General features: G+C 45.0%; 1 protein-coding gene across 7 annotated transcripts in view; it reads left to right on the top strand.

Moving 5' to 3' along the window:
- The window catches only part of S6kII (Ribosomal protein S6 kinase II), a 590,862-nt gene extending 577,256 nt beyond the window's left edge, over nt 1-13,606 (top strand). For all 7 annotated transcript variants that reach the window (XM_071675707.1, XM_071675706.1, XM_071675709.1 and 4 more), the window contains 2 exons: nt 10,033-10,193; nt 10,388-13,606. In XM_071675707.1, coding sequence (XP_071531808.1) covers nt 10,033-10,193; nt 10,388-10,493 — 267 coding nt within the window. In that variant the 3' untranslated portion in view covers nt 10,494-13,606. The remainder of the gene's footprint in view (nt 1-10,032; nt 10,194-10,387) is intronic.
- The last annotated feature ends 12,945 nt before the right edge of the window (nt 13,607-26,551 follow it).

Here is a 26,551-nt window from a genome sequence, read left to right as displayed (position 1 = left end):
TGAAAAAAGGTTAAAACTTTTCCACAGAAAGAGCAAAGTGTTTGTCATAAGTATCTGAGGTCAAGTCTCAGTTCTCAGGTCTCCCTTGGCTGTACCTGACATTTTAGGTGCAGCTTTCCATGATCTGTCCGAGAGGTAGCTCCCCGAGTCGATATCACCTGTTCTTCTTTCCTTAGTCGTGGTTAATGCCTTTATTATTTCATCCAAAATTCTTCTTAACATTGCAGTCCTAACCCCGTTATAATTCAAGCTATCGTGACCCATTTCCAATCACTGTTAAAACCATCCCACAAATCTCTGTAATTAACGTTCTTAGACTCTTGGAATAAGCTCAACTCAACCACGGATACTCTACATAAATTTACGGATATCCTACACCATAGTTAGGAGACTCAGATGTGTTGTTAGTGATGGAGGTGAAGGAGGTAGAGGGTGGCACCGTTCATGGAGGTGACTGAGCAGATAACAGTGGAGAAGGGACGGTGGTGGTGGAACAAGGTAACAACAACAGGTCGGCACTACGTCTTTGACCTTTTCGTTACGAACAGCAGCTGATTTTGACGTGAATAAATTATGTTCTGTGTACTAAGAACCATAGGCCTTAGGGGGTGGGTACTACTGCCCTACACCTGCTGTGACCCCTCCTCAGACCTCTTCAAACCTCTCCACCCTCCTTCACACTCCCTTGCCCCACTCTGCACTGTCTTACACTCAGGCAAACTCTTGCACTTATAGCACACACCCATCAACGCTGCTCGACCTCGTGACCACGCAACCATCCTTTACACTCGTGCAACACTTTGTCAACATCTTGGCCATACACCCCTCCACAAACTTACCCACACCCGTACAGCATCTGTCGACCTCCTGTCCATTCTTGAGTCCACTCCTTCCTGCATGCATGGACAGCAGTAAACCCTTGCATACCAACTAACACGTGCGTGTACAACGTCTGCATGCTGACACGCACTACCACGTGTTCCCTTTGCTGACGTGCGCACCGTACCACACAGCCGTGCTCTTGCCTCCACATAACCTTGCACCCCTTCCTCTCCACACACACACACATTAGCATGCCAAACCCGGGCAACCCACCACACACACACATACGCGTTCCACTGTGTATACGTGCGAGCTCTTTTTCTTTTCATGCGTCTGTCGGCTCTTCTTTCACGCACCTACTGCGTGGTCCCTGGCTTTCCATGCGCCTGTGCGTGCCCCTCCACACCTATGCAGGCCTCCGTGCACCATTTTCATTGCTAGCACAATTGATCATATTTAAATCATGTGTTTGCCCTAACTGCTCCTAGAATTTGTTTTATCGCCAGACTCTCAAGCTGTGTGTACAGTTTTAGACACGGCTGAAGCTGATGCAGTGAATATCCTTCCCACCTGCTTTGGCTTAAATATTAGGCAGCCAGGTTTAACGCATCTCCATGCGGCTGTCCGTCGAGGACAAATACTCGTTAGCACCATAACTTGATTCAGTATTCACCGGATTCGACGTATTTAAACGTAAGTGTAAATGAACATCATCGCGGATGATGGAATCTGCAGGTCTTGAGATAAGCAGGCACCTCTATGGCTCATATTGATCAGTTCGAGCTTCAGTCCACTGGGCCATCTTATAAATTTCCGATCGAGTTGCCGTCTGAAAACAACTCGGAAGTCGTGGTGGCATTACAACGTGTACAGATGTATAGCCCTTATTGTATTTTATTCACTTGTGAGAGAATTTAGTGGAGAGCAGTATTCGACCCTTTCATTCCATGCTGTTGTCTTGCGATGGTGAGGTTGAGGAGATGCGACGTGCCGCGTGATGGCCGCTGGGGCTTATCTCAGCCGTATTTCGATTGGCGAGCTATAAGCTGTCTGTGATTGTGTGACAGCTGATGAGAGCCACAACAGGATCGCCAGCCTTCTTATCAAGGGTTAACAGGAAGACTCTAATGCCTCCGTGTACTTGCAGACCTTGCTATAAGTAACCCTACTCTCCTGTGACTCCCCATACGTGTCCTGTGCTCTCCCTGTATTACCATAGTCGCAGTGAGGCTTCTAGACACGCAGCCGACCAGACAGCCGCCACCTGGCACTTTCTAGGGTATCCGCTTGTTCCTTTTACTACCCGCACTGCTGCTCAGCACGCTTAAGCTGACTGTTTACCTGTTGTCAACATGAGTTGCCCCCGCGTTGTGAGGGCACGAAGACTCGAATTCTATTTAGGATTGTTGTAAAATCCAGGTCGAAGAAACAGGCACATCTCCTTTTAAGGCAGTACCGGCAACAACATATCAGGAAAATTGGGAAACCTAATTTGCTTGAACACGGCAGATGCTTTGGCTACGTGCAAATATATTGGGGCGAGTTAAAGTTTAGGGTGATGACAAATGGTTCGTGACGTCCTCTTGGTTTCTAAGATACGTTTTATCACCGTCATAAGTGCTGTTACGTTGACTGGGTCGATACTGCCTGGGGGGAGGAGTTTTGACAGTGAAGTTTGTCATAGTGTTTGATTGTCTCTGCTAATGACTGGTTTGTTTGAGCGACGAACTTGACGTGGTTTGTATGTACTGATGTGCTGTCTGTCTGTGCACCAGCCAGCGAGGCCAGCCACACACGCTATCCTGCAGTGACCAACAGTAACATTTATGTTACAGTTGGACGGCCAACACAAGATTGTGAGTTTTGTTGCTTTCTCATGAATGGTCCACCCATTATCGCATGCGAGACCCGTTAGTCATACTTCCTGTCGAGTTCGTTGGCCGAACACTTTAACTTTTTCCTAGTCTGTCTTTATGTACATGGATCTTCTACCTAAATCCACCCTCACTGACTACTGCCTACCTGCTCAGCACATGTATATATATATATATATATATATATATATATATATATATATATATATATATATATATTAGTGCCCCAGCATGCAAAAATGTGCGTGGTTGAGTAATACGTCGGGGCTAGCATGTGAAGCCCACGTGTAAGTCTGTAGCCGTTACCAAGCAGGTAAGGGGAAGGAAGGAGGCCAGTGTCGGGATCCCGGGCGTCAAGCCGCCGCACAAGCCGTACACTGGCAACACCGCACAATATTTTCATCTAGTTAATGGGAGGTAGAAATGTTTCCCCATTTGTGTCACGTAGCAATTGCCTAGTAGAGTTCATTAATGCGATGGCCAGCGTCGGTCTGGTGGGATCTGCGGAGGCGTGCATCCGTTTGTCCTCCTAGTTGGTCACTCATTTCACCTTATTTTCATAGCATTGTGAAAAGGTTTATTTCCTTCATGAGCAGCTACACCAGAGCTATGGTTTGTATGGCAGATTATCTTACGGTATTTATAGGATATAGTTTCAGTTATTTGCAGTGTGAAGTTCTTAGACGAGACTGTATATACTCCCAGTGATAAAACTCTGCTTAAGGTGTGTGTATATATATATATATATATATATATATATATATATATATATATATATATATATATATATATATATATATTCGTTTTGTACAGTAAGAGATATACTGGTGTAGGACCCGTTATATAAGTAGATCGCCTTACGCATGCAGGTTATGAAGGGCAACAGAGAAAATAAATTAGTAGTGGAAAAGACCTTACTGGTAAATTAATTTAATTACAATTTAATTATCTGGGCTAATATAAGCTCCTTTTATATTCGTCGATTACCTTGGAACACCCAGAGGTTCTATATGTTGACAGGCTACTTTGTTTTTTCAAATATGTGTCTGCTTAAGTTCTCACCAACGTTTTGTTTTTAGTCTCGATTCTCTAAAGACGTTGATAGCGCTACCTCCTTACAGGTAAGCATGTTGAAGCAATAATTTCGGTGGAACACACACTGCGTGTGGCACAGGATATACCAAGAATGCATGTATTGTTGTTGGGCTTGATGGGAATCGACTTCTGAGTGGTCATTAAGCCAGAAACTGTACCGTCCACATTGAGCATACAGGAACTAAGGTGATATGGACAGGTTATGGGAAGTGGCGAGGTGTGTGCTTGCACTGGGTACTGTACGTGGGCGATTGCACTGGGCACTGTGGCCTAACTGGTAGATACCGAACTCATCCCTATCGTGTAGCACACGGCCGTTCTCACCTTACAGCTGCCTCTTGTGAGCGTCTTCATGCGTTTTAACCTTGCAACGATTGAATGAATCCCTTGTCCTGCTTTTGTCAGTGCTTGAACTTGATATACGTATGTATATGCATGCATATACACCGTCATTATATTGCTCTTCGTGCTCTCGTCCTTACCTGGAAATAATAGCGAACATCAGATTCATGCCATATAATTTTCCCGTGAACTATTATCGAGGAAAAACACATGATAATCACGAGTGGCTGGCGCACTGCCTGATAGCATACACCACCTCCCCCCACTGAGACTGAAGGCGTCGGGGCCGAGTGGTGAGGTTGATACTTTACGGTGCCATGTTTACCAGTAGGGCGGAGGCGTGGCCGCTTCACTCAGCAGACCATGTTACCGGGACTTTTAACGTCGGCCGCTTCGTTATCGCAGCAACAGGTGTGAAGGTCCATTATTGGTTCGAATGAAATTGTTGAAGGTATAGTGGGTGGATAAAACAATGCATGTCTACCACGGGACACTCTGTTAGTGTTGAACGTGAGCAACGTTTTGGTCAAATGCTTTTTGTGGAGCAGGAAGAAGGATGGTTTTAAGGTGTCTGATATTAGGTGGACTGTTTTCTTGCAACTTTAAAATGAAGGTAACATTAAATACTTCTTAGATCTGAGAGAAGTAAACTGTCATGTCGTAGTGTCACTGAGGCAGTATTGTTGGGATATTCGTTTGTATTTATGGCGTGAAGATGTCAGCAATATGTATTTGGTGTAGTTTCAGGCAAGGCCGTATAAACCTTTGAGCCCGGGTGCATTGCAGGTAAGCCACGAGGATTACATTACTTTGCCAAATGAAAAACAGCTAAAAATAGTCGGCCATGCTTGCCAAGTTAATTGTACAACAAGCTGTGTAACTTCGGTACAAGTAAAGCGAAACAGATCGTGATGCAACTTTCGTTTGTGTTGGGTGTAAAGAAATCATGGCCCGCCCACTCCTCGGCACCATCTGTTGTTAGCATTTTCTTTACACTTCGAGTCGTTGGATTTAGACTCGTTTACAGAGCTTCTGCTTCCTTCTCTTAACATACAAAACTAGATAGCATTTTGTAACTTCCCGTTCGGGTTTGGTTGCTACAGCTAAAAACTTTTTTTTTTTACTCAGTCTTATTGTATATATTCATTGTATATATATTTACTTTTTCCTTATAGAAAAGCTTCTGTCTTCCTCGTTAATACCTTATTTCTACAGTGCGGGAGGGAGTATTATCCTCGTAGTGGTGTGTGGCTTTGTCACTACTCACAACTTGTATAGCACTCCTTCCACTCCCTTCCTATTGTATTGTTAGCCCCATTTGTCAGGCACATTAAGAACTCTTCCTGCTCACTGTATGCCACTCTCCTCACTTCCCCTACCCCTCTCTGTTCTAATGCTCCTTACCCATTGTGTGGACTAACCCCCCTCACTTTCCCACTATTCGTTACCTGCAGCAAGAGTCGGCAGTGTGCGTTGCAGTCGAGGCTGCTGGCTGCACCATGACCTTATATCGTGCCCCCTCCCCCTTTTCCTCCCCACCCTCTCCTCTGGCTGGCCTCTGCGACCCCTTGCCTCAGGTGACGGTTCCCACCAGCTCCTCGCCGTGTTTGGGCTCTTGCTGAGGTCACCAGGGACACTTCTCGAGGAGAATCAAGATCAGGTCACCAGGTGCACCGCCTGTGACCAGAGCCAAGGTTAATGTGATCAGCTCAACCACTTGTGACGAGGACCGGGCTGAAGTCAACAGAGCCACGTCAGTGTCTATGGACAAGCTGGGGCCACCAAGGCTCCATCACACTGGTCGGAAGTTAGTCAAGGTCAAGTGGACAGTGAAGCAAGTGTTCCGGCCGAGGCAGTGTGGTGTGGCTGAAGCGAGAGCGAGACCTGACAGAGGTGACGAGGGTTTCAAAGCTTCTAGGTGTTGAGAAAGAAACTGTTATCAAAACGGCCCTCCCTTGAGTTGCCGGCGGTCACACAGTAATCATATGACGCAGCAGCTTACCGAGTATTGCGTGGTGGGGGCACAGAAGACAAGAAAATTTACCAGATTTCGTTTGCCCCACTGAGATATCCTGTTTAAGTAGTAGTTTATTGAGGAAGCTGTTTCGAGACAGGATGCAGATCGAACGAGTGAAGGAGCAGAATTGAAGGATGTGGAGGAATGCAGGTGTTAAGTCGTCAGCGTACGAGCGCATTTAAAATCAAGTCAGAAATTGTGTTTTGGGCCTTTTTGAGGTCACCCGGGTCACGCAGCCTTGTACAAGGACTGACCTGTAGACACTAGAGCCAGATAATCTGTGCTAAGAGCGTGGCTGAAGTGAGCAGCCTTTAAGTCTATGATCTGACTGATAATAGAATACACAAAATGCCTTTGACCAATTTGAGGCCAGCAGGATCACACATGTCATGGATGCAGTTGCAGCCACCAGGGCTACACCATTTGTGTCAAGCTCTGGAATGGAAGCCTCACGCCGCATCACTTTGGTTGCTTTACAAAGCCAAGCTACCACGAGTGTAAAGACAGCACAAAGTTTGCATTACCCACCTGTCTCTCGGGTCAGGCCAAAATCTAGCTTAAGTTACGAGGATCACACCGGCTGCCTCGAGGGACACACCGGAATGACCAGGACTCGCTCCATATGTCAAGGGTCAGGTCGAATTCACCAGATACACATCATCTCCTCCTCAGGCCACACTGAGGTCCACAGGGTCAGACCAACCGCGTGAATGACGAGAGCGACATAATCAAGGCCCACTATTATGTAAGGTAAAGCTGGTCTTAGTAGACACACCGAGTACATTTAATCATTGAAGAGATTAAGGTCGCCAGGGTTGTGCCACATGGGTTCGTAAGGGTAGTACCACCTGGTGTTTAGGACCAAGTTTAGGGGTTCAGGGATCACATCACCTTTGACTTGGTCACCGCGCACCGTCGGGGACATCCCAGACTCGGCAACGGTCACCAACAGACTCTGTTTGTATGTGTTGAGGTCACAACCATAGCATTACTGGACGTACACTCGCTCGCAACCAGTATGATTATACAAGAACAGTTTAGTTAAGTGTCCTCATTAGGAATACCTCGACCAACCACGTCACTAGTAGATCCAAGTCGGGACTGTCGGTACGAGTCATAAGTAGAATGGCGTGACCTTTGACCTGATCCTAAAGGTTAAAGTCACAAGCAAAGCCGGTCATACTCAAAGATGGTAACGTCGTGCTCAAGGGTTGTCCCAACGTGTTCAAGGATCGTTCCTTTATGTTCAAAGGCCGTAAAGTCGTGCTCATGCTCAAGGGATTGAGAGAAGGAAGAAAGTCAGGGTTGAGAGGGGGAGAGTCTGAAGTTACAATTAAGACGGGGGAGAAGAGCCTGATCCCGATTTAGAGCGGGGAGCGAGCGGGGAGGAAAGACCCAAAAGATGGATGAGGCTCATTGCTAGCGGAAGGAAGAGGGAAACAGAAGTTTTTGGGTGGATCAAGTGGGCTGGCTCCCAAGGCTTTGGTCTGTTCACATGGTATACTTAGGCTCCTGACCTCTTCCTCTCTTACGCTCCGGGAAGAAGGCCCGCGCGGAAGCTGCAAAAGGTCAGAGTATTCTGGCCCCGTACACTGTTGTCATTCCGGGGACGTGACTACAATCATGCCCGACACATCACTTCACCCGTGCATGTACGGCTACCAAACACAAACATGCATTTACATTGCTTGCATACGGTACGCTGGTGGAATTTGGGTGTGCATTTTGTGCTCTATTGGAATTAGGGCATTATGGCGCAGGCTGGGGTAGCTGTGTTGTTGGAAACTGTATGGTACAATGGTGGGGATGATGTGAGGTGTACAGTGCTACAGTGCTACCACTGTATGAGACAGTGGTAGCGGTGATGTGAGGTTTACATTGATGGAGGTGCAGCATGTAAAACTTAGTAGTAGGGGTGGTGTGATGTAATATGTTGGAGCTGGGGCTTGTTAGGAGAGATAGTGGTAATGTTTAGTGTGCATTAGTAACATTGGGATGTGCATACAGCATTTGGGAGGGGGATGGGGTGATGTATAATGTACAGTGGTGGAGTTGGGGAGTTTATAGGGCAATAGTGGGGGTGATGTGTGTTGTACAGGGCTAGAGTTGGGGCGAGTATTGTCCAGGGTTGGATTTGGAGGGTCTCTGACTCAGTATTGGTATGGTTTATTGTGTACGTTGGAGAGGGTTTAGGCTAGTGGGCTCTACTGGAATTGTGGAGTTTATTTTTCGTGATCTACGGAATATTACCAAAGAAAACATGAACGTACAATGGGGGATGGGGGATATGTTGACTTAATGCCAGTGTATTGGGAAAAATGTAAATCATTCTTTTCCGGTGAAGATTTTTTTACGTTCACTTATTCGAGAAAAGACAAAGGTAATTGAGAAAAACTGTGTGTTAGTGATGTATTCGTGAGTTTGTTGGATGGCAGGTAGACCCACGGCTTAATTTGTAATCTATCCAGCAGATGCCTTGTACCACTTCCCAGAAAGCGACCACGCCCTCTGTTTGTCTTTCTGGTGAGCTCCTCTGTATGCTGGGTGTTGTGTGCTCCACCCACAGCTCCCTTGGCATGTGTAGGTGTCCCTCCAACTCCTCGGTACACGTTTAAACCACCTTAATACTGGTTCTTACAACGCAAGGGGACACTACCGTCCCTCCGTCTCTGCACCCGTGGCGCATGTAAATATACCGTGAGCCTCTGCTGCTAAAATCAACAGCAGAGAAGTGACGGGCCCCTTTGCAGCGACAAGTTCTTTGACGCGACTGTAATGCCAGTTATCCGTTGACAGTGGTTCAGCCTCGCTGAAGGTAACATTCTACTCGCTTTGCAACTTCATATAGGCAGAGTTCGTTAACACTTATATGTGATTAGTGATATTGGTTGCAACTTTTAATGTTAATAGATATCTGTAAACTTGAAACAAGTGCTTGTTCTGTAAATATTCTTGAACATTTATACAAAGCACTGGGAATGTGAACAGGGCGTTTTTATAAAGAGTTGCAGGTAGCATACGTCAGGAGAACGGTTAAAGGATGACTCCCTTTAACGGGCCCTTGCTTACGTGTTCTATCATGATTTAAAAGACGCACAGTATCCATACATATACACTTTTTTCACTATTTCCATGTCCACGTTACGTTACAGGTAATATAGTCAGGTTCTGTGTTGTGTTCAGAGCACCATGATAAGAGTCAGCACAAGACATACATCGTCCTACACTGTCCCATCATTCGTATGCGCTTCATTAACATAACTTGATGCTGCTCGCTTTGTTGTATCATTAAAAGACGCGCTGTTTAAGCAGTTCTTGTCATCCTCAGGGTTATAGCACATTATTATGAGCAGGGGTGAGAGCCATGAATGACACTGAGGACTAGCTGCTGTATGTATTAACAATTTGTAGTCAAATACGATATATATATATATATATATATATATATATATATATATATATATATATATATATATATATATATATATATATATTATATTAATGCTGTTCAGGGCATATTCTTTAGCACTTTTATTAAAGCTGTGGATAATTTTGCTCGGCCTTCACCAAGTGTATTAAAAGAGGAGCTGAGCACATCAGGGACTAGATTAAACTCTCTGTATATGCTTATTTTAATGACAGTTGATACTAGTGTATATGCTTATTTTAATGACAGTTGATACTAGGCAGGTACTTATAGGAGTTTAAAGAGTTGATTAGTTTTTCCATATATATGTTTCAACTTAATAGGTGTGTGTGTGTGTGTGTGTGTGTGTGTGTTTTAATCAAGTGATTAAAATGGTTAACTCTCGGCAGAACACCTTTACTGTATCTGGTAGATGACTCGATAGTCGTAATAACGCGCTTTCTCTTCTTCCACAGGACTTGGTGACCCAGATGCTTCACTTGGACCCCAACCAGCGATTGACGGCGGCCCAGGTGGCTAATCACCCGTGGCTTCTGCACCGTGAGTCCCTACCCAACCTCAGACTCCTCCTACAGGACGCCTCGCTCGTCAAGGGCGCAATCTCTGCAACTTATAGGTATGTATCTTAAAATTACCATTGTTGTTGGTCGTCTGTATATCTATATTCTTGGAAATGAATATACTTGTGCAGCCTTGTTACGAGCAGTCTTGTCGATATCTATTTTTTCGATATTACAGAAAAAAAAAGTGTAGTCTTTATAACGGTATTTGAAGTTTTCAATATATTAAGAGGATGTTTGCTTGTTACAGAGCCATAAACCATACACCACGAGCGCCCAACCTTGGGCCAGTGGCTGCTTCCGCCCTTGCTCGACGCCGCGGCAAATCCCGACCCAAGTCTTCCACGGAGGTCTGACATCCGGCTACACTGCACAGGTCACAACCTCGTCTACTGAGTGAGGATGCGGGGGCCGTGTCCCCGCAATCAGAGTGGTCGGCCTCTACCTCCTTCACCCAAATGCGTCAGGTTTCAGAACCACGTGAGCAGTTCCAGTCAGCGGGATCAGCGATGGATCCGGAGGCATCCAGTCCCCAAGTGGCACCTTCCTCATATGTCAGTCTTGACGTGAAAGACACCATCTCCATAGCATTCAACCCGCAGATAACAAGCCCAACGACAGTCGGTCCTCAGATATTTAGTGACCCACCCGTGTGCCGCGAGGAGCAGAGACCTCCTGTACCAGCTGAGCAACAAGAGCCACAGCAAGAGCAGCAGCAACCACCACAGCAGCAGCAGCAGCAGCAGGGTAGGCAAGCTAACAAGCCCCGGCGTCGCTCCCATCGCCGGCACCGTCGCCGTCGGCGTGCCGCCTCCACCGCTTCTTGAGCTACTTGTCAATATGTCCCCATCAATCAAAGGTCACCACTTACTGGACAACTCCAGCCTCCACGTTAAGGTTGTGGTAGTTAATTCATTGCTCCAGTAAACAATCCTACGTGCATCATCTTGAAACATTCTAGTTGTTTACGTAGCTGCAGTGTCGGGCTCCTGAAAATGTGACTTCTTCCATAATATTACGTATCTTATAAGGCAACAATCAAATATTAGTGACAGAACACTTGGGTGTGTGAGATCAGCGGAACGGACTATAAATGCGGTGTTCGTACGAGGATCGGGAAGGTATATGATTACTCGACTTCAGTGTCCATAACTTAAAAAAAAAACAAAAAAAAACTTTTGCAAATTGTTTGGCACAGGCAGTTCCACCCCCGGTCATGTTAGGTACATCCTCGTCACCCTCTTGGATGTACCCAAGTTCACGACCACATCCTTCTCCACTGATGATACTTATGTAATGCCAGGCTCTATCGTCCCCCGCTTCAGAAGTGATAGGACATAACACAAAAGATTCAGATGTTACGTGATACAGAAACTTCAGATGTTACTGAAACCGGCGACACTCGGAATCCGAGTTGGAGAAAGATGTAATAGCTGTAGTGTAACGCCAGAAGCAAGTGATGTGACAACTGCAGTGCCAGCCACCGAGCGACTGTGGTCATTGGTGATTGGCATGGATTATTTTACAATTATTGGTACTGAATAAAGGTGGCTCAGTTAGTATAAAAGTATTGTGGGTCACTAATTTTTTTTTTTTTTTCATGTTCTACGTGTACACACATTGCATTCAGTAAAGGTGAACAGACTTGTGTGGGTCAAGGTCGACAATTACTTACCAGAGACATTCTTTTACCGAATTACTTGAATTAGAGAATAATAATGAACCTATTCATTTGTGGTGCAAATAAATTTATATATTCATGGACAATGTTGCAAGACTGTTGATACTACTTTATTGTTCAAATTATTCCAGGGTCAGCAGTGTTGTTGCAAATTGACGTGTTTTCATCTCTTCCATTCCTTTGTATTCTTTTAAGGTGATAATGAGGGCATAAAATAGTGTATGGAACTGTTCAGGTGTGAGTGATATAGGCCAGCTGAATAGCGGCGTCAGACCTCCTGCGAGCACTCTCGCAGTGTTGAGGTGATGTATTTCACCCACTGCGCTGGCATGTGCTAGTCATTGTGCGTTCGCGTGGGCCCGTCTTTTACTTGTGTGTGTGCTTAGTATTTGTATTGCCACAAAATGCAAGTATTACCAGTCCTCCCCTATCACCGTGAGTTGTGCACTCGTTCCTTAAAAATGATCAGGAAAGCTCTGGTCATCACCAACTTGTAAATTTATTTTATAGTGACGGGGGGTTGTGGTAACCGGTTGTCGTACGCAGGAAGTATTCAATGCAAAGTGTAATTTTTGAAGTTGCCTTCAAGTCTGTATGTTACATCGGTGGACTCTTATTACAACGACAACGCCCATATTGTGTATGGGTTTGGTCAAGTACCACGAGCCGTTCCGAAAAGTTTGTCAAAGAGTACATAGATGTAGTCTCGTGCTGTTTATATTATCCTAGGTAGGCAGAAGGTGAAATTGTTGATATATCGCCATACAGTTGTTTATTCAAGCCTTACTATTCTCTTTTATTTTATTATATCCATTTTGTTGTTGCCTGTAAATATAGGAGGAGTATTAAAAAAAATTCAGATGGCTCTTTACTTGCTTGCCATCGCAAGTCTTCAAAATAGTGTTCATTCGAAATACCCTCGAGAAGTGTATTTTTGATGGCAAGTTGTACATTTTTATAGGATCCTATAATGTAAACTACGATACCGGTGCAATGCCAAGAACAGTAGGGTCCAGGTGGGCTTTGTGGGGACGAGGGGCGGGTGCTTGTGGCTGGCAGGGTTGCCGGCCAGACTGAAGGGGAGCCAGTTGTGGTGTTCATGAAGGGAAATGAAAGCGATGATTGTGTGTGTTTATGTAAAACAAAAATTGTCAAGAGCAGGGGTAGATAGGTCCTGTTTTGATCTCTTGAAATACATAAGTCTGGAATGACCAAGGGAAAAACATGTATGGATATACAAATGTGGCATACCAGTGTTCAGTGTTGGTGTTTCATTCAAGTCCAGAATGCGCAAGATGGTTGCAAACTCTCCTCAGTAGAGGCAGCCAGTGGCACTTACCTACAATTCAGGGCGAGTACAAGTGTTGATCTGAAGGTGAGCATATGTGTGCGGCCCGCCTACTGACACTGGCCAGGGCAGGTGAGACTCAGGTACGCGGCTGTAGGGCTTGGGGTTTTTGAGGTGCTTATAACTCTTGGGTGGAGTCAGTGTCGGCAACAAGTGTGTGGCGGTATGACAGGCGCCCACTTGCACTCTGGAATACCATTATTAATTAGTGGTGCCTGGTGTACATTGCTTTTGGATATATATCTTGTTATAACTGTCACTTAGGGTTTCCAGTTCAGATGTTTAGTTTTATACAGTTTTACTCAGCCATGCCAGCCAACCCTCCCCACTCCCCGCCGGCTCCTCTCTCTCGCCTGCTGTGATTATGAAAATTTATTTTTACTGTTGCTATTTAAATGTAATGTTTAAGTTCTAAATAATACAGATAATTCTTACAAGCAGGTATTCGTTTCTCTTCAAACCTTATTAAATGTCTTTGCCATACTAATGAGGTTCATTATTGTGATATTTTACTGGTATTCAGAAGATAACATGTTGCAATTCATCACCTCCAGCAACTGCCATGATAAGATATTCTAAAACACAGGAACATCTGACTGAAATGAAATGACGCTCCACTTAAAAACAGCATCATCCAACTGCCATGACAAGATGTTCCCTTTAAACACAGCAGCAACTAACTGCCAAGAAGAGACATTCTGCATAAAAATAGCATCATCAACCTATGCACAGCAGTATCCAACTGTCGTGATGAGATGACTTAAAGCCACAACCGTCCAACACAGTTCATGCACTGAACTTTAAGGCAAAGCAACAGAAAACTAACAAACGATATGCTACTCAAACACAGCAAAATGTTCCTCTTTAACATATGAACAGAAAACTGATGAGACATTCTATTTGAACAGAACACCATCCACATTCCAGCAAGCTAAACGGCTGAGAAATATTAGGATGTAAGGCAGAGAAAAATACACATTTGTACATTCATAATAACATGCCTAGTACCATACCATGCAAAATGGTCCATATTCATGAGAAAAAGGGGTTTAAAAGGTCTTCAAAAAACTAGAAAACAAAACGTATGACCAAGTACATAACATTATTCAGACAATACAGTGAACTACTACCACTTTGTAATGCTGCAATACACGACAAATGAAACCCACATCATAAGCTTTCCTGAAAAGTTTTAAACCCAAACTTATTATTATTAACATCTTTCACTAAACACACACACTTGTTCCCTGAATGGAATCAGAAGATTATATATACAATCATACAAAGGCTGACATGCATCACATACTGTCAATAAAAGCTCAAGTTTAATACCACAAGATTAGGTGGAGTTTGCGTGAAATATTTACATATCTGACGACGAAAACGCGATTCATTATACTCATTCTTTTAACGATTTGTATTTCGTGTAAAGTTGTATATCAACAATAATTTTTTTTTATACCGAGAGTCAAATGTTTGGTTATCAATATTCAGCATGACTTACATGTACATTTAACCTTACATCAAGTTATATCTGTAATGAAACTGATCCTTTTACAAACGTACATAAGACTGTTCTCAATTTTTACTTGTATTTAAAGGAATAACTGGGAAAGCGAATTCCTCCTACTAGACCAGAATAAGACTCATATATCAGGATCTGCGGACAATGAGAAAAATAATGCTTGACAGCCCCTGCACCTGGGCATTACATGATCTACGTGATGCTCAGAGGCGAGGCCCGTGCCGTCCGTCTGTTTGTATATCCTCCGCACAATGACGTCAACAAGATAAGACTTAGTAAAGGGACTGTGCAAGAGTATTATGCTTTGTTTAGAACTCAGGATCACCGGTAAAGTAGGGAATGTGATACTTTGAAAAGTAAGTAAAACGTGGTTTCAGAAGTCCGTAGACTTAGACGAGGGACGAAGTACCTTTGACATGCCATCTCTCGAGAGCCATGGGGTCAGAGGTTAACCCCCATAAGCCCACGTACGATCATCCAGCACGACGGTACGACCCTTGGGCACGATGGTCTTGGCTGGACAAGGCCCTCAAGGGCCATCGTACCCGAGTGTCAGTACCGCTGTACTGACTGGGATGAAGGACATCAATACAGACAAAAGCACACGATTACATAAAGGCCTTTTACTGTAATAATATAAAACACACTGATTCCTAGGATTCTCCCAGCCTGCGCCGCCTCAGGGGGATAAAAACGAGGCTGACCAAAGAAATCCCGAGAACGACCCTCCAGACTCTATATATGAGGCCAGAAACTAGAGACGTGTATCTTTACAACGCAGGAAATTGATATGTATCGCGCGGCGGTTGCCAGAAATAGTTACCGCACAAAATGTTTCTTAAAAAAAAAAGGGAGGGGGCAATTCTACACTTCTGGACATTTCATCACACTTGTGGCCAGTCTTCCACACTTTTCAACAATTTACAAACTTTTGGTGAGATTATACCACACTTCCGGTAAGTCCATCACACTTCTGGATACTCTACTTCACTTCTGGCCAGTGTAAAACACTTTTGGTCGGTCTGTCATTCTACTGGCCACTCCATCACACTTTTGGTCAGTCTATCACACTGCTGGCCAGGCCACCATACTTCTCGCCTGACTATAACACATCTGGCCAGTCTGCCACACTTTTTTTTTTTTTTGCCAGTGTACCTCACAGCTGGCTAGTCTACAAGACTTCGATCATTTTTATCACACATCTACCTACTCTACCACATTTTGTCCCGTCTACCACACTTCTGGGTATTCTATCGTAACTCTGGCAGGTGTACTGCACTTCTGGCCAGTCTACCACACTTCTGGCACGTCTAACGCACTTCAGGCCATTCTACCACTCTTCTGGCCAGTCTATCAAATTTCTGGACACTCTATCACTCTTACGGCCAATTTACAACACTTTTTACCAGTCTGTCACACTTATGGTCAGTCTTCACCATTTCTGGTAAGACCAAACTCACTTCAGGCCAGTCTATCACACTTCTGGCCAACCTAGCACATTTCTGGCCAGTCTGCTACACTTCTGGCCAACCAAGCACATTTCTGGCCAGTCTGCCACACTTCTGGCTTACCTAGCACATTTCTGGCCATTCTACCACACTTCTGGCCAACCTAGCACATTTTTGGCCAGTCTGGTCAGTTTATGACACTTCTGGCCACTTTGGCACATTTCTTGCCAGTCTATCGTACTTCAGGCCAGAGTACCACACTTTTACGCAGTCCACGACACTTCTGATCACTATATCTCACTTGTGGCCTTTCCACCACACCTCTGGCCAGTCTACCAAACTTCTAATCAATCTATCAAACTTCAGGCCAGTCTAGCACACTATCGGCCAGTTTACCACAGTTCTGGTCAGTGTCTCGCACTTCTGACCAAAACATCACACTTTTGGGCACTCTATCACATTTCCCGTCAATCTACCACACTTATTGCCTGTCTACCACACTCCTGATCAGACTACCAAACTTCCTACCATCTACCACACTTCTTGCCTGTCTACCACACTCCTGATCAGATTACCAAACTTCCTGCCATCTACCACACTTCTTGCCTGTCTACCACACTCCTGATCAGATTACCAAACTTCCTGTCATCTACCACACTTCTTGCCTATCTACCATACTCCTGATCAGATTACCAAACTTCATGTCAATCTACCACACTTCTTGTCAATTTGCCACACTCCTGGCCAGCCCACCACTCTTCTGATTAGTCTGCCACACTCCAAGCTAGTCTACCACACTTCTTGCCAGTCCACCACACTTATGGGCACTGTAGTACGTCAATGAATCCAATACGCAGTGGGGCTTTCGTTTCCTTCATAACTTACCACTGTGGTAAGTGTCCAACATCGCTTTCTCCACCACCTAAACAATACTATTCGATACTTTTCCTTTACGAGAAAGTGAGACTTCAACAGACCATATTCTCCCCCTGTTAAGAAAAAGCCTTATCACTTTCGCAAGGTATGATGAAAAAAAAAAAATAAGTAAATTGAAAGATTTACAGGAACGCAGACTCGTTCTGATGCATGCGATATATATATATATATATATATATATATATATATATATTCTGCCTCGGCGCCCACTCACACTCACTCTTACTTACAATTTCCCGTCATTACGTATAACACGGACCAATATCTCAAGCATATTACCCGTGAATAAATCCTGTGTTGTGGGCAACGCACCTGCGTCGTCGAGGAAAAGAAGGATGGCGAGAGATGTTGCCGCTCAGGTTTATCGCCAAACTACAAAATCCGAGGAAGAATGCCCCCAGCACACCACACCAGGTGAGGAGGGCTGCTTTCTATCACATAGACAAACACACACACACACACACACACACACACACACACACACACACACACACACACACACACACACATACATATCACGTCACATAACCAAGTGTGTCGATACAAGCAATTACCCGCAGCAGGCAAGTGAGGTCAGATGACCCGCCAATCAAGAGCTTCAAAGAGGAGGACACAGAGTGAATACAAGCGAGGTCGCAACTGAGAATCTACCTGACAACACGCTCAGTACACAGCCAGGGGATGTGGAGCTCTCTACTACGTCAACACTACTACTGTAGGCCGGATGTGCTCCGTAAACACGGGCAGTAGACAGGAGGAGTAGGGTAAGCATGTGGCCCAGGGGACAGGAAGGGCACTGTTATGAACATGTGCAACAGCTCTACTGGATGGGTGGTTTACAAACACGTGCGACAGACACGAAGGGTACTGTTATAAACATGTGCAACAGATTTAAGGAGCAGTGCACATAAGTGCAGCAGACTAGAGGAGCTCTATAAACATGTGAAGTAAACTGAAGGAGCAATGCACACATGTACAGCAGATTGAAGAAGTGTAAACATGTGCAGCAGACTAAGAGACCACTATACAAGTGCAGCAGACTGAAGGAGAACTGTGAACATGGGCATGAGACTGAAGGAGCACCGTAAACGTGCTGCAGAGTGCAGGAGCATTGAAAACCTGTGCTGCAGACTGAGGGAGCGTTGTAACCTGTGCAGCAGACTGAAGGAGCACTGTAAACATGTGTTGCACAATGAGGGAGCATTATAAACCTGTGCAGCAGAGTGAAGGAGCACTGAAACATGTGCAGCAAACTGAATGAGCACTGTAAACATGTGCAGCAGACGGAAGAAGCTCTGTAAATATGTGCAGCAGACGGAAGGAACACTGGAAACGTGCAGCAGACTGAAGGCACTGGGAACATGTACAGCATACGGAATAAGCACTGTAAACATGTAAATCAGACTGAAGGAGCACTGTAAACATGTGCAGCAGACCGAGGAAGCACGGTAAACATGTGCTGGGGACTGAAGGAGCACTGACACATGTACAGCAAAGTAAAGCACTGTAAACCTGTCTAGCAGACTGATGGAGCACTGTAAACCTGTGCAGCAGACTGAAGGAGCACTGTGAACATGTGCAGCAGACTGAAGTAGCACTGTGAAGCTGTAGAGCAGATTGAAGGAACACTGTAAACCTGTAGGGAAGACTGTACATGTGCTGTAGACTGAAAAAAACACTAAACATGTGCTGCAGACTGAAGAAGCCCTCTAAACATGTGCAGCAGACTGAATGAGTACTGTAAAGATGTGCAGCAGACTGAAAGAACTAAACATGTGCAGCAAACTGAAGGAGCATGAAAAACCTGTGCAGAAGACTGAAGGAGTACTGTACTTATTTGCAGCAGATTGAAGAAGCACTTTAAACATTTACAGCAGACTGAAGGAGCACTGTAATCATGTAAAGCAGACTGAAGGAGCACTGTAAGCATGTGCAGCAGAATGAAGGTGCACGATAAATATGTGCTGAAGACTGAAGGAGCACTGAAGCATGTACAGCAGACTGAAGCATTGTAAACCTGTACAGCAGACTGACAGAGCACTGCAAATCTGTGCAGTAGACAGAAAGGGCACTGTAAACCTACACAGCAAACAGGGGCACTGTAAACATGCGCAGAAGACTGAGGGAGCACTGTACACATGTACAGCATTGAAGGATATCTGCAAATCTATGCTGCAGACTGAATGAGCACTGCAAACATATGCAGCAGACTGAAGGAACACTGTACACAAGCAGTAGACTGAAGGAATACTGTAAACATGTGCAGCAGACTGAAGGACCACGGTAAATATGTGCTGCAGACTGAAAGAGCTCTGTAAACATGTGTAGCAGACGGAAAAGTACTGTAAACATGTACATCAGACTGAAGGAAGACTGTAAACCTGTGCAGCAGACTGAAGGAGCACTGTGAAGATGTGCAGTAGACTGAAGTAGCACCGTAAAATGTAGAGCAGATTGAAGGAGCACTGCAAACCTGTAGAGAAGACTGAAGAAGCACTGTAAACCTAAGCAGCAGACTGAAAGTGTGCTGTACACATGTGCAGCAGACTGAAGGAGCACTGTACATGTGCTGCAGACTGAAGGCGCACTATACACAAGTTTAGCAGACTGAAAGAGCAATGCACACGTGCAGCAGACTGAAAGAGTACTGTTTACCTGTGCAGCAGACTGAAGGAGCCCTAAAAACCTATGCAGCAGACTGAAGGAGTACTGTACACATGCCCAGCAGACTGAAGAAGCAATAAACATGTGAAGCAAAATGAAGGAGCAAAGAAAACCTGTGCAGCAGACTGAAGGAGTACTGTACACATGTGCAGCAAATTGAAGAAGCACTTTATACATGTTCAGAAGACTGAAGGAGAACTGTAAACATGTGCTGCTGACTGTAGGAGCACTGAACCATGTACAGCAGACTGAAGTATTGTAAACCTATTCAGCAGACTGAAGGAGCACTGTGAACATGTGCAGCAGACTGAAGTAGCACTGTAAACCTGTAGAGCAGATTGATGGAGCACTGTAAACAATGCAGCAGGCTGAAGGAGCACTGTAAACATGTGCTACAGACTGAAGAAGCACTGTAAACATGTATTGCAGAATATAGTAGTACTGTAAGCATGTGCAGCAGAATAAAGGAGAGCTGTAAAATGTGCAGCAGACTGAAGGAGCACCGCAACCATACAGCAAACTGGAGGAGAACTGTAAATATGTGCAGCACACTGAAAGAGCACTATCAACAAGTGCTGGAGACTGAAGGAGCACTGTACACATGTGCAGCAGACTGAGGGAGCACTGTACACATGTGATGCAGACTGAAGGAGCACCGTAAACATGTGCTGCAAACTGAAGAAGCACTGTAAATATGAGCCTGCAGACTGAAGGAGCACTCTAAACATGTGCAGAAGACTGAAGGAGCACTGTGCACATGTGATGCAAACTGAAGGAGCACTGTAAACATTGCAGCAGACTGAAGGAGCACTGTAAACATTGCAGCAGGCTGAAGAAGCACTGTAAATATGAGCTGCAAACTGAGGGAGCACTCTAAACACATGCAGCGGACTGAAGGAGCACTGTACACATGTACAGCAGACTGAAGGAGCACTGTACACATGTGCAGCAGACTGAAGGAGCACTGTACACATGTACAGCAGACTGAAGGAGCACTGTACACATGTACAGCAGACTGAAGGAGCACTGTACACATGTACAGCAGACTGAAGGAGCACTGTACACATGTACAGCAGACTGAAGGAGCACTGTACACATGTACAGCAGACTGAAGGAGCACTGTACACATGTACAGCAGACTGAAGGAGCACTGTACACATATGTAGCTGACTAAAGAAGCACTTGGAACGTACTAAACAGAACAGGAAGACCTGCAAGCATCCATCAGACAAGAGGATTTCTTTAAACACTAAGTTCAGCAGGCTGCCGGAGTTATCTGGTCCTCCCCAGTGCCTCGCTGGTAGTGTCCTGTCTAGTACGGGAAATATTATATGAATGACCGACCTCTAAACGCAGAGGAGGGGAGGAGGGAGTCCTGGCGTGCTGAATGTGACCCCAGTGTGGTGCCGGAGGATGTGAGGGGAGGCGACCAAGTGAATTACTGGGAAAAAGAGTGATGGGAGTAGTCTGTTTAACTTTGATCATGAAAACAGGAAGATGGCAATAAAATCGTTACGACGCTAACTGAAGACGAATGTGTCGCCAAGTATTCTAAACACAATTAAAAAGGAATTCACTTCGTTCTCCAACTGCACGAAAATAGGACCGCGGAGCCTATAAATATTCCAAGTGGCTTTGGAGGATTCCGGGAACGTCCTTCGGAAGTCTTCGTGGAGACTTTTCCACGGGGGGGGGGGGGGGATATTTTCCACCACCGGCGACCGAGAGGACGTTCGGGGCTGAGCCCTGGAAACTGTCCACCTGACGGACAGGCCCCCAACCCACCAGTGGAGCTCTTATGGCCAATGCAGCCGCTAAGCGTGTCACTCATAGTCTAAAGCTTTGCACGCCTCACCATGTCCGCTTCGACCTCGAGACCTACATCTATACTCCATGGGCGGAATATGTGTATGCTAGACTTACAGTTTTATCCCTGTTACAGGGAGCTAAGAACAAGGCTATTCTGAACTTCCTTATAAGCAAAATCGTACACACACACACACACACACACACACACACACACACACACACACCTTAACATTTCGAATGGAAAAATATCCTAGACATACAGTTCCTACTCTACGTTATCATGAGGGTTTGGGGATATATATAAAGGTGCCTGAGGAACTGAGGTTTTCAGTTAACACTTGTATTTTGATTAAAAAAAAAATATCTCAATGTGAACGCATATAATTTAGTATGACCTCAATGAAACCTTGTTTTTTGCGTCCGCTATTAAATTCTGTGCATACCTCAACGTTTCCTAACACTTTATAGACAGCACTTGTGTCAACAGGACGCAACGCATTCCATGTGAAGGCAAAACCTAACCACAGAGTCCAGACTGCAAAACTCCACGGTAATCAGGTAGTTGACATCGTCAACACCTAAGAAAGAAAACGTTGTTAAGGAGGACTGTTTCTTTTTTTCTTTTTTTTTTTACTGTTAGATGCAAAAACGTTTTTCTTTTTTTTTCGCTCTCGCGAGCGTCATCACGTCGCTTTAATGACTTGACGAAAACGAGAGAGAGAGCGGAACGTTGTCCCTCATAAACAAACACGTGTCTAACATTTACCTGCTGGCATTTACTGACGTCTTTAATACACACTCTAACCTCGGGCTACTGCCGACGACGAGTGAGCCAGGCCACCACCTCAGTCCCTCCCACCACCCCACGAAGTCTTGATGGACAAAATACAGAGCAAATTGAAGGCCTTTCAGCCGTGATGAATGGCCTCCACCTCACGCCGTTTCACTCGCCTAAGCGGAAAGACATTTAGTTTAAACGAGCGTCCCCTTTTTGACCAATGTTTTGGAGAAATGTTAACCAGAAAAGGAAAAAAAAAAAAAAACGCTATAAACGTCTCGAATCTCCGAATAACCCCCTCCTCCCATATGATGCCTGATATAAGAAAAAAATACATAAATCAGACAACTTGCGTTATTACCGGAAAGTTACAACAGCCATTACTCCAGTTGTACAATACTTTCTCATCCACTGAGCGTCTAGAAGAGCAACATATGGTCGCAATCTCTTCCTGATTCTCTCTTGCCCGACGTTGGTGGTAAAGATACTCCTCTGTCGATGATGTGTGCGTCATATTCCACATAACCTTTCCGCTAGTTCCTCGAAACCTGTGGCGTTCACTGGAGAAAATGTTGGGGGCCGACAGGGGCTATAGGAAATCTCGATCGGGCCAGAAAGGCTACGTAAAAATATATGTATATATATACATATACATGTCAGATCATCGTGCGAAAAGGCATCTTGGTACTTTAAAGGATTACATTACAACTCTGAATGCCGCGGTTCGATTATCAGGTCATTTCATCCCCCTATACTTAGATTATTACTGAAAGACCCGTTTATGTAATTAGCCATCTTTTTTCTCCCCTCTCTCTAAAAGAGTCCTGGATGGATGGATATATATGCATATACATACATACATATATATATATATATATATATATATATATATATATATATATATATATATATATATATATATATATATATATATATATATATATATAAAACGTCTTTACCTGGCAGGGATTTATCAGGGGGACAAACAAAACCAATGCAATGCATCCGAAGTATATCGTGCACGCCTTCTGCCCTGGCGAAAACAAACTCCCCAAGTCTCACACATTTCCCCGTGCCGCCTTTTTCCGAAACATGTACACGGAAAATAATCTGTGCCTACATAGGAGCTCCACGTTTTTATGAGCACCATAATCGTTATCGTCCACCAGCCCTTCAGTTTCCCACAGTAAATGAATAAACGAGCACAGACCGCGGCTGCACGCAAGCCACCGCTCCATCATCGCCGGAATTCGGGCCTCAGACGATGATAACGGCTGGTAAAGTGCCACAACAAACACTGTCGTCCCCGTTTGGCATGTAATGCTAGAAGGTGAAGGCCATGTTCTCCACACATGATGCGTCTATTACACACATCATCGGGGCTTTGTTCGGGTTTAAGATTCGGGCGTTACTCGTCAAGAGAGTTTTACCGCAAGGGGAGTATCCCTGCCAACATTGCCCGAAGCTTATCGCTGCTCTGTCAAAAATGGAAATGAAAGACAGGGGCATGAAATACTGGGGATCTGAATGCCCGTTTTCTTCTCTGGAATTGCCTCAAGAGTTCCGTGGCATTCCGCGAAGTTTGAGGCTAATTAGGGCCATATGCAAACTTGAGGAGCTCTCTCTCCTTTACCATCCTTCCTCCATCTAAACAGATATGGAGTGTAGGATCCGACCTAGGAGGTCGTCTGCTGTCTGTTCTTCCCATGTCCCCGAGCATTTAGCCTCGTCACAGACCACTGAGTGTGTTTATGGTCCGGTAGTCTGCTGGAGAACTGCAGGCTCGGTGGCCTATAATGACGAAGTTCTGTGATGCTGTGTGGTCTTAAGTTGCCACAAGGTGTTGGTATCCATTCCGTTCTTGGTTTCCACTCAAGAGAACCCAGACGAGACCTTATATGATCTATGAAGTAAAATCTTACACAAACACATACGAGTAAACAAATGGTGCAACACGAATGTAAAACTCTCTCCCCGTAACAAACACACACAAACACACGCACACACACACGTCATTATGTAGTAACATATCATACTACTATAGAACATCCTGAAATAAAAGGAACGAGAAAGACTGGGTCCGTCTTTGAGTCTAAAACACATCGGTTTATATAATCATTATGCTCTCACACACAACCATTTGAGCTCATTAGTATATCTATTATATCTCAGAGAACGAAAAACAAAAGAAAAAAAATCTCATTATCTAGAGCTGAGAATCATGGAAAGCATTTTTTCCCCCAAATCTTGTCAAAAACAATTACCATGTACCCTATATAACAATCTTAGGACTCAATATAAATCTGTATGGTGTTTGGATACTATCATATAAGTACACAACTGTTCACATGCCATTAAAAAAAAAAAAAAGGGCAGAAACCTACTCGCGTCTCCGTTCTGACAAGTCAATCTCCAGAAAATGGCCAGCTTGTCTTTCTCCGCTGTAGGACGGGGTCAATCGCCCGCAGCAGCAACCGCCTACCTACCCTAGTCACCACCAGCCACTCAAACACCCACCTAAGCACATCCATTAACTCATCTCCATAAAGGGATCGCTAGAGACACAAAGCACTGCTGCCACGGACGGTCGATTCTTGTGACACATCATTCAATCTCCTCACCAGCATCACATAAGAGCAAAACGCCACACACACACACACACACACACACACACACACACACACACACACACACACACCCATGACATCAACACTGCCACACCAAAAGTGATCCCGTCTTCGTGAAATCACGAACTCTATCCGCAGTTTACAAATCTGTGGGATCTTGTTGCATTTCGGAACTGATTCATGTCCACGGCACCGGCCAGTTAGGGGCGATCCGGGCGCGCGTCTTCATAATGAGGGCATAAAACACCGAAAACAAAGACCGTACAACGGTATCAAATCCCGGCCTCTAATATTGGTAAACACGATTCGAAATTTCATATGTGTGGGACGGGAAACCGGGTGGGGAGGAAAAAAAAATTCTTTTTTGAACTGAACGCATCATGAAATATTACTACAGGAATCTCTTTCCGTGATACATTCGGTCGTTATCATTTATTTCTGTATTATACTGAAGCAGAGAGGTGGCTGAAATAATTTTTCCTTTTCCCCCCCTTTTTTTTTTTTCAATAAGGGGGGCAGTGATAGGGTCGTGACGTGAGAGCGTTGACTCTCCTGAGCACGACGGTACGACCTCTTGAGTATTACGGCGTGACCTTGGACCTTAACGGGTCAGGTCAAAGGCCAGGCCATCACCGAAACCCTAGGGTCATCCCGTCTCGCTCACGGGAGGGGGGAGGAGGTTTAACATCATATATTAAGAGGTATGAGGTACTGCAGAGAGGCACCTGGTTGGATGAGGAGAACGAAACGAGGCTTCGACAACGACCGGAAAGAAAGAGAAAAAGCAATTCCTTCTTTCCTACACGGACACGGCGGCATAGAGGAGAACAGACGATGCAGATGTGACAAGGATAAAAAGGACAGATGGAGGAGGAGGAGGGAGGAAAAAAAAAGACGAGAGAAAGAGAGGAAAAAGCCCGGTGAGAAACGCCCAATGCCAAACTTTGTCAAAGGCTCTCGAAATATTCAGGGAAGCAGCGCATAAAGATTCGCCAAAGTTATCGGGAGCAGAGGTAAAATGTTGAGCGGAGGAAAGGAAGGAAATCTGGAGTGGAATGGCCCGGGCAAAAATCCAAGTGCAAGGTTTAAAAGCAAAGTTAATGACCATTTAATCAATGCACCGGAGAGTCTAGCACACACACACACACACACACACACACACACACACACACACACCAGCCTTGGTCCTCGACCGGTAGGTCCTGCTGCTTAAGCCCCTTTAGCACCTGCGATATGCTTTCCTCCATCAACAAGACATCGCACACTTTACTCCCCGCAAGAATTACTTCAGAAATGATGTCGCTCAGGGCAACTCACGGATCTACGTTTCCTCCTTGCCTGGTCAAACAACCGTAACTCTTCACCGACTTTGTTTAACCCCTGATGGACGACGAAACGACCCGTTGACCACGATGGTCCGGCCAGTGAAGACGCCGTGCGATACTCAAGGACGACGGTACGACCCTTAAAGATGGTAAGGACACTCGAGGAACACGGTACAGACACCTGAGGACGACGGTACGACCCTTAGAGATGGTAATACACCTATGAACGACGGTACGACCCTTAGAGATGGTAATACACATATGGACGACGGT

Source organism: Panulirus ornatus, chromosome 21 (assembly GCF_036320965.1).
Source record: "Panulirus ornatus isolate Po-2019 chromosome 21, ASM3632096v1, whole genome shotgun sequence".
Classification (NCBI taxonomy): Eukaryota; Metazoa; Arthropoda; class Malacostraca; order Decapoda; family Palinuridae; genus Panulirus; species Panulirus ornatus.
This window is presented reverse-complemented; position numbering and strand designations above follow the sequence as displayed.